The 15,170-nt window shown below is 41.5% G+C and overlaps 1 protein-coding gene across 1 annotated transcript; it reads right to left on the reverse strand.

Annotated features, from left to right (window-relative positions):
• Window positions 1-37: 37 nt before the first annotated feature.
• Window positions 38-14,715, reverse strand: LOC111243707 (uncharacterized). The gene is made up of 4 exons (XM_086978505.1): window positions 11,762-14,715; window positions 11,484-11,615; window positions 1,385-1,583; window positions 38-226 (listed from the first exon to the last, which is right to left on the reverse strand). Exons 2-4 carry the CDS (start codon window positions 11,492-11,494, stop codon window positions 38-40), a joined length of 399 nt encoding a protein of 132 aa, XP_086834631.1. The 5' UTR covers window positions 11,495-11,615; window positions 11,762-14,715.
• Between the last annotated feature and the right edge of the window lie 455 nt (window positions 14,716-15,170).

The following is a 15,170-nucleotide window of genomic DNA, read 5'->3' on the forward strand; positions in this document are numbered from 1 at the left end:
CGTCTGTTAGCAAAAAAATACAATATAATAGCTCGACTCACAAGGGATAAGGATCGTTGATTGGTCGTTGACCCATTGGATTAATGGGTATGACACCTTTGTTAAGATCGCCGCAGAGCGTGTCTCTAGGAGATAATTTGCCGTCAACAAGTCTCTCACTGCATCGAAAACTAGCTCGATGGTACGGGGGTTTGCGGACCTTTGGAGGGTGCTCGTGATCTTTAGCCTGCAAAGTTATCAGTAACAAAAGTATCGTACATTAAAGGTGGTGTTATATCAGGCATAAGAAACTCACGTGGCTGTGCTAATTCGGTGTAAAACATAGAAAGCAGTTAATGAAATAATATCTATCATATATTCCAGAAAAATTATTATCGGAGAAGAATAAAAACAGATTTTAGTGTTCCCGTATATCTATTATAGTTTATTTTCTTCCAATAATCTTAATACCCCGTGTTAAAACTTTTCGAATTGAGTTCTAAGTAGAGATGCGCGTTTTTACTGATAAAAAGGATGTACCACATCAAAATCTGTGATATCGAGATGGACTTAATAGGACCAAATTAATTGAATTACGATAAATTAACTGAATACAAAATTCTAAAACATAAATAGGTCGAGTCAGCTATACAGTTGTACCTCTGGGTAACATTACGAAGGGGAAAAAGGACATTTGCAATCGTCACTCGATCATCAGTTGGCGAAGATCGCTCCTCGACATGATAAGTTAAATGAGTGAAGCACGGAACCAGAAGCCACTGCTGCTGACGAAAGTTAAATAGAAGACGCGTTTACTGCGATACTTGTCGACACGTGAAGAGAAACCAGCTATAACTAGCATAACACTTTATCATTGTGTTTTGCTAAAAATCAAAAAGATGTTCCGGCAGACAGGCGAAAAACGTGTCCGGATAAGTTGAAGTTATCGTTCGCATAATGGAACAAGCGAATATAAATGAGAATATATATATGTATATATATATATATATCCAAGTAATGAATTGACGACTAGACGATCTGCTCGTGAGCAGACTAAGAATCTCTTCACAATAACTGAATGAGCAGGACGTGCTATTCACCGTCTGTAAAGCCATCGATAACCAGTCGAAGTAGTCTGAGCTTATATAATGTTCTCCCTAGCTGACTGCAAAAGGTAATTAATGGAAACCGACGTTTACACTGAACACTACATCGTGAACGTTAACGTCAAAATACGTAGAACCACACGCTCGTCCGCTAGACGAATCACGATAATAAAGATTACATTTTATTGTGATATAACATTAGAGTTCAGCGGGTGACACTTTGTAAGACTGGAACTTCTACTGCAGTAAATGCATGTATAATGTCAGGACTAGTAACAGAGTAATTAAGAGGCAAATACCTTTATAAACGAATAATATCCTTGTTCGAATTGGGGTTCTGACAGGAACGGCCCCCGAGGTCGAAATTGCGTCTCGGCTCTTTGAACTAGCAGCGGTACAATCATGCAGATAACGAACAGACAAACTCGAGGTGGCATTGACTCGAAGCCTTGGTTACGGTGACCTAACATAATGGATCCGTGATGGCAGATAGGCAGGCTGAAAATCACAAGTAAAAATACACAGACACACACACACAAACACACACACATAACGATACATATGTGAGCAATATCAATGAGTTCAAAATGAATAGCGGGATCGTTCTCCGCTTCTCGATAACTCGAATAAGCGTGACGCTACACCGTGCCGATATCAAGTAATTACTGCTTAATAGTAAATCATGGGCCGGATAGGTAGATTCTTGGATTCGAATAAGATCGTGAGCAAAAGTGAGAATATTTTATAATAGGAATACGTTGAAGATGGGTTGCGGTGCGTTGTGAAGCCGGAACGAGAAAAACGCCAGTGATAAAAGGCAGTCGCTTCTTGTAAAGAAACCTAGTTGGACCTAATATATTGCAGATCATGATATTTGTACTCGATTAATAGTATTTATATTTTTGACTTTAGTACCTATATAATTTAAAATTGCATAACCTATCCTAAATATATCAATTCTACTATAGAATAGTGTATATATATATATATATATATATTTATGTATATGTACATTAAATCCCTTGTCCTATGTTGCATCTTCTATCGGGTACGGTGGTGGCATTCGAATCGTTTAAGGTGTCACATATTTTAAACTGGTATCCCGTCATCGTATCACCGTGCTTAGTTAAGCAATGAATAGGAAGCGTTCCAAAGTCAGCGAATATCGGCTGGCGTAAAAGTCCGCGGACGCACACTTCCCTTAGCGGGCTGACTTTCGTTCTACATGTATCGTACAGAAGATAACGGCAATCCTCTGATCATTCAGACTACAGTGGTTAAAGTTCGCAAGTAAAACACAGCGCCTTTTAAGTTGTTGCCTTCGAAGCCAATGCAGACCGTTGGATGAAGTGTCATATCACCTATTTTGTCTAAATCGGAATCAGTAGAATGTGGTTTTGCTATGTTAAAAATCAGCTGGTCATACTCTATGCCAAAAAAATCGGCAAAAAATAAACAAGCTGCGCTACAATTTTCAATAGAAAAATGAAAATACTGAATTTCACTTTCTTTAGATAGTCATTAGATGCTTTTTAGCTTTAGGCAGATCAGCAGTACCACGCTAGTAAAAATGTTTTCCTGCTATGAGACACTGATGCATCCGGGTCTAATTGAAATATCTGCAAAGTCTTAATTTTCAAGAAATCATGTAAGGCACGGAAAAATTATTGACCCGAACAGCATACCCCCGAAACTAGGAAAACCTATATGTTTAAAATAAGGCCCGTTTTTATTTCCGTCTTACCTGATATTTCGGTAATGATCGAGCCAGCTATCTGTTTGAGAAGAAATATCTTCTACATGCGGTCACAAGGTTTGCACGTAGAGCGGGGGGCCGCAATACTAATAGGATGATTTCCTGTTTTTTGTCAGTTCTAGGTCGATGCCTATTCCTAAATGATTAAATATTTGACATATAATTGAGGTGATCTTTTTTCGGCAACATATAAAGTATTAAAATTCGCTGTGTATACCAATGAAATTGCGGCTTTTCTTTTTTTAAAGTCAATAATGAGCCAACTGTGCTAAATTATGTATAGTAACGTATTATTTTTACGACCTTTATTGTTGGCAAGTGCTAGTGCGGCTATCAGAGAGTTCCCTTAGGAAGTTTCCACTATATATGCGTCTTTTCTTCTTACTGATCCACCTGTGGACGAGTAATTTCATGACGTTTCAACTTAATAGAATAAACTTCGATGAACCAGTTTACCTTAGGAAAATGGCTTTTTTTTCTACACGTACTATTTTCTCTTCTAAATATTTGCTGAGGCGCACTTATTGCTGTATCACATATATGTATATAGTTCGCGTATGCCGTACATATAGTTTCTTTTATATAGTTCGCGCAGTAATTTCAAGCAACCTAACTCTCGATTGCCGATCATTGTCGGCGACGAAGTAAAAGATAACGATTTCGGCTGCCGACTAAATAGAAGCTTCTGAAGAATAACATCCGGGGCCATCTATGGGCAGAAGCTGACCGAGTTAAGCGACATCATCAAAGCGAGTGTTGTGAGGCGTTTGTCCACCACCCAGTAAGAAGATGGACGCTAGCTGATAGACCAGCTCTGGTGTCGTTGGCTTGAAGCAGATACGTCAGTAACGAGGCCTTAAAAACGGGTTCTACAGAAAAAGAAAGGAATTTTTCTCGATCCACATATTGACCTTGAGCATTGATATTTGCGCTTACGGAGTGTTCGTTTACCGTAATACCTGTGATTTAATTACTGGGAAGTAGCATGATATCAGTTGACACCTCATCGCCGAGCAGGTCGTATTCAATAATGGTGCAAACAAGCGTTCTACATCTTCAGGCAGAGATAGCTATAAACACCCAGCGACTAAAGCGTGAGATTCCTCAGTTTTATTATAAGTCGCGTTTTTCCTATATAATATTGTGGCTTGGGCCACGGTGACTAAGAAACTGTTTAATATATACGACGGGACCAATACTGTTTGCAGTATATACGCAGCGATTTTTCAACGCGCCGCGTTCCGATTTGAAATTTTTCAACCATCGGTCAGGCTATTCAACTAATGAATTAGCCCACTTATAGCGCACTTATTTTTGTATCGGTAACTTCAAGCTGAAGATGACAGTGCAAATATGGTAGTAACTTAAATCAGTATCGGTACTTCTCAGTGTACTGACATTCAACGTGACCTTATCGATTTTCCTCAAACAGTCTTGCGGAGAGGTTTTACCTGAATCGGGTAAACGGGATGATAGCTCGCCACGAAAATATTTACATGAAAAGAGCAGCATAAACTAGACACGGAACTTTTCACCCATTCGTCGGAGCTAGAAAGATATCCATCGGAGCAGATGATGATAACCCAGGCGTAACGCACCGACTTGAAGCATTGCCCCCCCAGTGAAAGACTGAATCGCAAACTCCATTAAAGCAAATGTTGCGAAACGAATGACGGGCGAAGCTGAAAAGCTATGGGTGGGATCTGGGAGTACATTCGCATTTATTCCTCTTCAATCTGTCAGATTTTCACACGATCCGATACTGAATAAAGTCGTGTTTACTATCACCTAGGATTTCCGAAGGGCATTCTTCATCGTAATACAAGGCCCTCTGGTTCAACACGTTACTCTCGTTTTTGGGCGAATTAGTAATGCCATTAGTAATATTGGAGTTCACGCAGATTGCAGCTGCCCACCTAGCCTTTAGTTGAGGATGAAACAAACGTTTCGATGGCCTGCAACGTGTCTCATTTTTGTGTCAGGACATAGTTCGATGCCAATGGCATCCAAGATTTAAATAGAGCGAATGCTTCGTAGGTAACTCGCAGAGTGAGATGCACGTGATCGCGAATCTCATTGCATCGTATAGGGGAACAGTGAAGCTTCAATGAACACGCAACAGCAGGAAATTCTCATCGATGAGTCTGGTAGTGGATCTGGAACCTGCTGTTACCGCCACGAAGAACCAGACTGAAGATGGATAGCGTTATAAGCAGCTTGCTTAGAAGAAAAGTATTCAAGGGGATCTGAATAGAAAATCGTGTAACAGAATCCCGACAAGATTGACAAGTTGTAGACCTGTAACTTTATTTAAAGCCATACCAATGCAATTCCTGAGATAAATCGAAACGTTTAATCTTTAAACATCCAGTTCTAATTTTTTCAATGAATCGTCTACTCACAGGATAACGGGTTATATGTTTGATAATAAAATATAACAGTACAAGAAAACGTTTCCATATACCGAAAAGTCTTAGGCTTATAACTGGTCTATAATAATTTTTAATTATGTAGTGTTATATTCTGTGGACCAAAACGTAATTTCGTCATTCGGTATTTTTCAGTGTTGTGCTACAGTATGACGACTCTGGGCGCCGTAGAACCTTTATACTGCCATGTATTTGACAGACTACGACGCATACAGCCAAGTTGTAGTTCGGGTTCATAGTTTCATTATTGTTAGAAAACTATCTCCTTTAGATACTACCAAATTCTGTAAGTTCTATTGTAATGCCGTACATAGGTAATCCATAATCCTAACGTTAAGCTGTCCTTAAAGGTTGTCGTAAGGCACATATCTCCCTTTCCCGATTTCGATCACACCATTCGAGCAGCGATATACATACGTTCAATCCTTTGGTACCGAGATTTCGCGTAAGACGTACTTTCTTGCCTTTAAAATGTCCTCATTTAAAAGTGCAGGCTGTAGTTCAGGCCAGATCGGTGGCTAAATCTTCGCTGGGCAAACAGTTTTTCAGTGTGCTGATTAGCCCAAGCTGGATTGATCTTTGATGCAAGACAGCCTTGAGTTGAGCCCTGCCCGTTTAACCGTAGCGGTAATAAGTTCGAATCCATATTCCAAATTCCGAACCAACTCTTTTGAACCAACCCTTTTCACAAGTGCGTTCAGGTACTGCCCATTTGTATTCAGTGTCGCACATAACCCTCGTTTTTCAGCTGCGTTTCCTCTGGTGGTGATTTAAGATAAACAGTAAGGAGCAATTCGTTAGTTTCATGATTTAATAGCAAAAAAATCCGCTACTAACAAACCTAGGCAAGATGCAAATTTTTCTACAACTCTAGAAAAGCTCTCAGAGTAAAGGCGTCAAGTTTTCACAGTCTAAAAGTGTCGAAGTTACTTTCCGCACCAACTTGATATCCATACACATATATGAACTCGCTGTTTAATGAATTATATCATATCAGTAATTATTAGTCCGTCTGAGAAATCTAAATCCCTATTTTGTTAAAAATTACAAGCTTATTTATTATTTGAGGGTTTACAATTATTTAGTATTTGCTTTAAAGATTATTTTAAATTGTAGCATCAAGTAGCATATCGTATGTACCGTATAACCGAAAAGTAAACAGATGTGTGTGTTAAGGCCAGCTCTGAAATGAATGAATAACTCAGGTGTCGATCCCCGACAATTGTAAAATTCAAATTACCTCATATGCCATAGTTAAAGGCTTCGGAATCAATCTTGTGTAATTAAGAGTCCCATCCCTGTGGAGGATGCAATGATAAAAACAATTATCGTAGAAAATCTTCAGATCATAGCTAATTATCTAAACGACTAAATCAATAAGAAAAAAACTCAGCCATCTTCGCGAAAGTCTTCTCAAGGTCTTCTTTCTTCCATTTTTGTGGCCGTTCTCTCCTGAATTAGTGTATTTAGAGATTTTTGACCCTTCTCCGGGCTTCGAGTACGCCGAGTACCTCGCAACTGAAAATCTGGAGTCTGTGAGGGTCTTGCTGCGAGCATTACTGCTACGGAAGCGGTGTACTACCTGCCTAACCTCCAGTGCATTTATTCTGTTTCCCAGCAGCCGAAAGCTATTTCCGAACTGCGCATGCACTCATGTTTCTGTACAGAAACATGCCGCCTTTTTTTGAATTAACGCGCATTAGCTGGCGATCAGTTCTTCACTTCATCTGCGCTTCTTCATTTGCAAATCGGTCCGAACGCAACGTAGTTCTTGTTCAAAAGAACAGACGGGTTGCCTTATCAGCGGCCACGATCTCAACGCGCGGCAGCTCTGGATGCCGACGGCAATACGCTCCAAGCGTAGGGAAGATTGTTGCCACGACGCTCTTCGACATCTTTACTCCAGTCGTATAAAGCCTGTGTTGTGGACTGCAATCACGTTTCGTTGAAGATCGGGCTCAGAGGGTTATTTTTGCTTGGAATGCCAATTTGGGCGCAACGGTTAACAACAGCAACAACGAAATCACTGACACTGCTACTATCAGGGAAATAGATAATATGCCAAGTGAGCGCAGTGGGTCTCGCTTGAACGCCATCGAATAAATCGCACCATAGCGGCGCCAAAGGTGACGCGTCTCCTACCTGCCCTCGACGATAGCTCTGACTACCGCAGCAGAAGCGTTAGAGCAAATTTGAGGTCCAATAATCCGCCAGTTTGTAGGCATCGGGAAAGCGAAAACGCAAATGTCGGCGAGATCTGTGCGGTGAAAGACCAACAAGTTACTATTCAGCCGTCGACGAACTTCTACTGTTTTGAAATAACAGTACTCCAAAACAGTAAAGTAGTTCAAATTGGCGCTGTAGACCAGCTATGGTCGCAGCAAACGTCAGTTTATTCGAGGGAAAATATGTAGCATGGAGGTGGGTCAGGAAAACGGAAAATTTTATTGTTATCTTGAACAGACGTTAGGTAAACCGCAGGGATGAACTGCGTCGGCGTTTTTATTCACACTCCGGTTAAGTAAATAAAAAACGGAAGCTTTACATTAAAGCCGGTGGGTAAATATCGGCGAGGTGTTTTCGGGTCGACAGTTGAACTTCTGGGCCAATGGGGCTAGATGATGCCGAAACATACCCTATTTAGTTGAAACAGAAAGTACAAAATGAAAATCCCTGACTGTTGTGTTGAGCCGACGTTAAGCAATTCTGACACGAGTGTAGCACGGCCTATGAACAGAAATCAGCCAGAAATCGTACTCTCAAGCTAGAAGCCATAACGTTGATTTTCGGGGTTTGCGTATTTGATGCAGACAATGCTTATAAATAACTAAATGTACAATCTCGAGAGTTGTCTAGCTCTGGCAAGAAGACCATGACCAGTTAAGCTCACTCAAAAGAATAATTGCAACGTGCCGTTTGGCAAAAATCAAGTTCAAGTTGGATCTTTACTAAGCAGTAGGTACTTATTCACTACTGTTGGTAAGTTGCTACGGCTGTGCCGCTGTACAAAATTATTTGGTGCATATGTATATGTGTAGCGCTAATATACACTCAACTTCAAACTCAACTTCCAGTTGTTACGCAACGTTTTATTACACATGTAGCGCGATTCATGTTGGTTTATAAGACTTTTAGTTATTATAATGGATGTCTCAGTAATGTGACATATGTCGTACTACGCCAATATTGCGTAAACTATTCCCTGACAATTCTGGCCTTCCTTTAAATCTTTTTGAGCCTTTTAAGCTTACTGTTGTCGTCAATAAACGAATGCCAAATTCATTTGCGGAAGAACAGTGACAGCAGTGCACGCAATCCTAGATCAAGATACTAATATGTGCTTTATCCATATAAGCGAATTCGGCCCCTTCAAATTGTATACATCATGTAACAACAATACATCTAAGTATTGTTGTTAAAAGAAAGCTAATTCGTAAATAACCAACCCAGCCAGCCAGAGAAAAAAACCCACAGAGTTGCTTAATTCTACTGTGGTTATTTTTCCAGATTGCGATTAGGATTTTCGTTTTTTTTTTTTCGTACGTGGGTTATTAAAACTATTTCGCTTTGTTGTTACCAGTCATTTTCGTTAATAAAAATTCATTTATTTTTTGCTTCTATTATTGTGGCCTACTTTACGAACCCATCTGTTGACCTCAATACTATAAACATATACAATTTCCATATAAATATCTCCGTTGTCCGATATTGAATCAACATGAGGCAGTTGCCCAGTCGGCATAGCTCCCTTGTTTGCCGTTGCCCTGTCAACGTGTTCCCTGTTTTCGTCAATTAGAATAGCTGTTCTTGTCTTGCTGCTATCCCCTATCACGTCAACGTTGACTCAGTGAAAGCCGCCCCCCATCTTGTCGTTACTGTCGCCTCTTCACGCGGGATATTAGCGTTACTAATCGTCCTAGTGGAGCTTCTATCGACAATAACAGCAGCATCAGCGGAAGAAACAAGCACAACCTCTCGAGCGGTCATCATTGTTGCACACAATATTGGTCATAACCATAAATGTCAAGACTTCTTTTTTTGTCCTCCTTGTGACAGTTATCTGCAATACTGTCAGGACACGAAAAAGTGGATAGGGCAATAAGAAAAGTTTTGCTGCTTTCCAACGAAATCGAAACGGCCGGATGTCTGACGAGCGAGACCCATCCCACGTCTTCGACGGAAGAACGTCCGCGAATCGGAAGTAGAGCCGGCTTAAAACGAGTTTACTTCCAGAAAATATCTCTGCTATCCATTCCATAGATATGAATTATCGCTCTGCTGCTGGTGCTACTATTGTACAACGCTTGATATCGGCCTCGTTCATCGCGGACCGTAAATTGTTACCAATTGGCAATAAACCAGGTACATACAAGTATATACGTGTAGCAGCCATCTTATCCGCGTAGCCGATAAACTCATTATCTTCAACCTTTATATACGCCTGATTTTTCGAGCTGTTCTTCTTTCCTTGTCGTTTGTTTAGATCTGAACAGGTTTTAATGACCAAACAATGCACATAGCGGACCTTTGTCGACGCATAACGGACCGGCTAAATGTCATACAACAGTCATCTATCCTTAAGTGCGGGCACGATAGGCTTTATGGGAAATAAGCACTTGCCAGAGATCAATACGACAAATAATAAACGGTTATTTATAAAGTTGTTGAATACAGCTAGAGAAAGCTATCGATGAAGACTGACAGACTGTGAAGTCGAAGCATGTTTTCACTTTGCGGCTGTGCAGGTCATAGCGATAAACTAAGAAGAAGTCACTCGTATCGTGACGTTTCTCTGTGGAACTCTTCCTTTCTTCAAATAATCACTTCAGCTCTATTCGAGTGATTGCTTCTACGTCTGAACTTTCTACTTGCAGTGACTGATGACGGCGCTGATTTGAACCTCAGATTATGGCGCGCCTCGAATGTCGCCGTTAAACACACTGAAAGGCACGATAGTGGCCTGTCTGTTGGCGATGCTGTTGCTAATAGGGTTATTGAATGAAAAATTTTTAGTCTATCAGTGATTGAGTACAAGATATACGTTATTGGTTCGAGGTAAAATGTGGGCAATGCATAGTTCCGGTAATTCGTAACACGCTTGGTGGTATCAATCATTCCTCCTAGTGAACACAAATAAAGCATTCTGAATCATACTTGATAAAGATTGTTACTGATCGTTTTCTGCTTGTACGAAGTCAGACTGCGCAGATTTTCTAGGACTACGATTAGCCTAAAATAAAGGGCCCGAGTTTTACATCTGGTATTGCCGTCAGATATTGCATCGGCTGGCTAACCCGTTTTAGCACGAAACGAACCATATGCCTTAGCCCAATTTCAAGCTAAATCATCTCTTACTATATCCTAGCTAAGTCTAATGGGCAAACACGTTACCAGTGGATCATCACGGATTTCGGATTATAACCAACCAACTAAGTCTGATAGTTTTCAAGATGATTTCAATGATTATTATACTGGTTTTAGCTCCTCCTTTCTATGACGACCGCGCATCACTGACACAGTATATCAAATAAACGACGATATTAACGCTAAGTTGATTTTCTGACAAACAATTATGCAATAATTATAGGCAGCTAGCTACATTTTGTGAATCTTACTAGATTTGCCGGCCAACAACAGATGCAATTATGTATCGGAATGAAACAAGGAGTCCGGCTCAGGATCAAATCATTTAGCCTACTTCATGCAGTTGAGGTTATTCTTAGCGCTACTTCGTTGGTCAATGGCGCATGACGATCCTGTCAGGCTAATACCATACACAAGAAGCCATCACCAAACGACAGTCAGCTGTATAGTGAAGCACCGTGTTAACAATATCAACAACGAAACATGTCAATGGATGCTTTCTTGAACGATATCCGATATGGAAGAGTTGCTGGGCTGGCCCAGATGGCCGATTGGCAAACAAACGGAACTGAACCAATATCTGTTCGTTGTGCCAATGAAAGGCTATGAACGATCACTTTAGAGAACTTTCCTCGTAACTGGCGACAGAATACCTACCTCGACGGTTCTCAATTAATCGTTTCGTTCTATGAAAGTTTAACTGGCATATGAGGGCCATTTACTGGTGCTCGACATCGCAGGACTGTCTCAGACCGACTGTATATAAAATCAAAACATCCGATCGGGTGGGTCGCTTGGCAGTTAGTAAAAGCTGTTGCCTATTTTCTGGAGAAAATGTACGCATCTTACTTGGATCCCATCTTCTTTCTGGTTGGTCACATTCAGTTGGTAGCGGCTTCCCAAAACTTCTTCACAGCGTGAAGAGGGTCATTCCCTTCGTAGATAAACATTGTAACAATGATAAGTCGCCAACAATGAAGACTGAAAATCCGCCGGTCGTTCATGTGGACAAAAAAAATCAAAATGAAAGATTTCATTTGCTTAACCTCATCGATAAGAGTGTACTATGTCCTACTGTAAAAAGTTATAATAATAAATCACAATTACGTTAATTGATCGACACTTACCGATTAGTACGTTCTCGTCAATTATTATCCTTCGAGCCTAGCTTTACGTTGTTACGCTTCGTGATATTACGACTCCGTAATCTGTATCATCCAGGTGCCTCGGGGTGATTCAAGATAACCGTAACTAATTTCAATCTACCACAGCATTATCCATCCGATACACTTACACACGAATGTACAGTACAGGTTATCAATGGCGAAAGTACATGATCTTTTTTTTTCTTTTTTTTTTTTCTTTTTCGCATAAAATCTGTGCACACAAAAAATTAGATTCGCTTTCTGTACTCTCAGCGGTAGAAACTGGTCGCAGCTTCACAGAAAATCTATAGATGTTTCGACGTCTTCAGCAGAAATTCTCTTCTTATCCGGGTCGATTTCGCATCACTTGCAAATTGGATTCTTATCTATGGTAATCTGTTATTCGGCCCAAAACGTTGTTAGCGTTCTACTAGCTACGGACGACGACGACAGGGACGGCTTGTGGTCTCTGCTTGCTACCAAATTAATGTCCTATTTCGTGGTGTTAATAATATCTGTAGAACGCATGAAAGGCCTGATCACAATGCCACTAACGGTCTCCGATTCAAGCATTCATTTTCGGTCTGCTTTTTGCTTGGTCCCTTCAACTCTCGGACTGAAAAAAAGTAAGAAATAATAGAACAAAATAGCACTTTCACTTCGTCTTTGCAGCCAAGACGCTTTCGAGGGCTAGCCTTTAGTCAGCAGTCGCAGAAGCAACAGTAGTCTGTCGTTCGCGTTCGACGCTTTTCGCTATCGATTCCAACGACGCTGTGCCTATTTAGACTGATGTCGGCGCATGCCAGAAATCTGAGACGGATGAGAAACCGTTAACCCAGTGACTTGCTGCGTAACAATTTCTCCGCGACGCCACCGCTGGCGTTGTCGTCGTCTACTTCGTTGTCGTTTTCCTCTGCTCGAACTCTTCACAAACTCTCCCCCAACTGTGAAGGCTCGGTTTGACAACAGTTCATTCTAAGGTCATAGACACGTAATGGCGCGGACGAAGCTGATTGCGTACCGACGATGGGACGGCCATGTAAGTTGATGACAGAGAAACGAATAACAGGACACGGAAAATTCAGTACTACAGATCACGGAATGGTGGACACGGTTCAGTTGATGCGGACTGAATATCGTTGATTCATATGGCAGAGTGAGCCTTGTCGAGGCGGCCTATAGGAGCGGCTAAAGGGCGCAGGTCCGCAAACTACGCCTTACATCTTGGGATGTCTTGGCTGTTGGGCGAGTAACCATTTTACCTTGAATGCTTAACTTTCGACGAACAACTTCGGCGTCTGTTTACTATGCTGCTGATTCCAGTTTCGGAAGTAAACTTTTCCACGGCTAAAAATGACAGGTACATCTAGAGCAGCAGTATATGGAATCAGCACGGGTACAAACACAAGGAGTAATCAGGAGACCCAATCGAAACCACACTCTATAGAGACCGCCGATAACAACATAAACAACGAGCCAGTCAAACGTTCCTCATTCCTAGGTGAATTTTTTTTGAACTATTGGAATTTGATAGCGATATCAAGCTATAGCAGGCACTGTCTTAAACAGATACCTTAAAAGCGGTATTCACCATACGTCACCGAAACTTGACCGCCGATCACAGCTTACTTATTACAGTTTGATAGATGAGATCTTTTCATCAGATTCTAAAGCCAAATAAACACAGTTTCACTATTTTTAGTCTGCTTGTAGCACTGATTGTTGGATATGATCGGATATTCGAAATTAAGACAAGTCCAGTGTTAAGTCGTTACTGTGCGCGCAGCGCTTCCAAATTTTCTTCTGGATGTTGTTCGGTGTCGGCCTGACTCGGCGTTAAAGTCCGGGTTCCTATCGGCTTTGCTGCTACTGCTGTATCACCGCATCGGCTTCCCGTGGAAAGGGGATGGAACGACGACGTTCAGGGGAAAGATACCTCGCTAATGTCTAAAGTTGGCGAGAAGAGAAGGTCCGTCAAAAAAGTTCCACGAAAAGGAAGCAAAAGAAGAGAGGGCGCAGCGACAGGACAAACGTATCCTGCTACACGGGCGACTATGAGTGGTCCCGCAATTTTCGACGCACTGCACCAGTCTTTTACCAAGTCTCTGACGCACTCTTGACTCGTTGGAACAACAGTTGCGCTTAGATCATCGCCTCCATCTTCACCAGCAGAAACTTAAGGGTCATTCCCTCGACTGAAGTGTCTGACTTGGTACATATTGCTTGCTGGAAAAGCCCTGAGTCTTGTACCTCAACGATACGACGCGGCAGCTTTATGATACATGGATTCCAGCCAAAACGAGCACTATAACGATGGCCTGTCAAACGGCCACAATAACAAGCTGTTGTCGTTGCTGGCTATTGATAAGGCGGTTGCCGTTGTTCATGTGTCTCCTATTCTTTGATAACGTAGTACCTTAGCAAAAATTCGTCGCTTTCACGCGGTCTTGCCAGGAACACTCTTCAATAGAGAATGGCCACATATATACGCAAATGTATTGCACTTTCAACAAAGTTGGTTATCCTGCTTACGATCCTTACGGTATGCACTGGATACGTCGACAAGCGCTGTGGGGTCCTAGTAGAATGCTACAGCAGGCTTCTGTATCTGTTCGCACCACGGCTGTATCGGCCTGACGTCTGCTTAGTGCGTCAGTCAGAACAGCCGCAACGCACAGTGCACAAACGTTGTAGAAGTGGGCCCGCTCTTCTTCGCGGAGCGGGGCCGTGTAGGGCACTGGGTCACCACAGTTGGAAATGTTGAGCATCGTCGTCATAGATAGCTTACGTATTCAGAGGCAAGGCACGCCTGCTCAGGCAGAATTGTACTGGTAGCAGCAGAAATAATAGTTGTCGTGGACAGCAAAAACGTCAAAAAAGTGACGAGCCAAAAGAAATGGTGGAGGCCTCGCTTGAGAGCCGCTACTAGACTTCTTTATAGAAGTACTTCTTTCAAGCTAAAAACATCACATGAAGTATATTGAAGCGTTACGTTAAAATGCAACCTGAACAATCGCAGATAGAGAATCTATGGGGGTATGGGTTGGCGACAGAAGGGTAGAAATTACTTGTGCGTACCTTTAATTATGATAATGATTATAATTTATGACCACTTCAATACCCGGTTCGGGCGGTTACCAACCCTGTCCTACATTAACTTCAATAATTATCCAGTGATCAGATATGTATACGGTTTCTTGTCTTAAAATCTAATTTAAAATACAACACTTTTTTAGTATCTCGTACCGGCTTAGGAAAAGGAAGGCATCTAACTCTGTCGCACAAACACACGTGCTTAAGTAGTCAGGTCCCAAGGCTGTTTTATGGTTGCCGTATTGACGAGTTAAGCAGCACCGCGTTTTTTTTTTTTTTTTTTTTTATATTATTGATT

This window comes from Varroa destructor, unplaced genomic scaffold (genome assembly GCF_002443255.2).
Source record: "Varroa destructor unplaced genomic scaffold, Vdes_3.0 BEIS01000002.1, whole genome shotgun sequence".
Lineage (NCBI taxonomy): Eukaryota > Metazoa > Arthropoda > Arachnida > Mesostigmata > Varroidae > Varroa > Varroa destructor.

What these genes read in the sequence shown, in the direction of transcription:
- LOC111243707 (XM_086978505.1), bottom strand. An exon ending in GATATTATTCGTTTATAAAG is followed by an intron (nt 227 to 1,384) that starts GTATTTGCCTCT and finishes ATAACTTTGCAG; the next exon opens with GCTAAAGATCACGAGCACCC.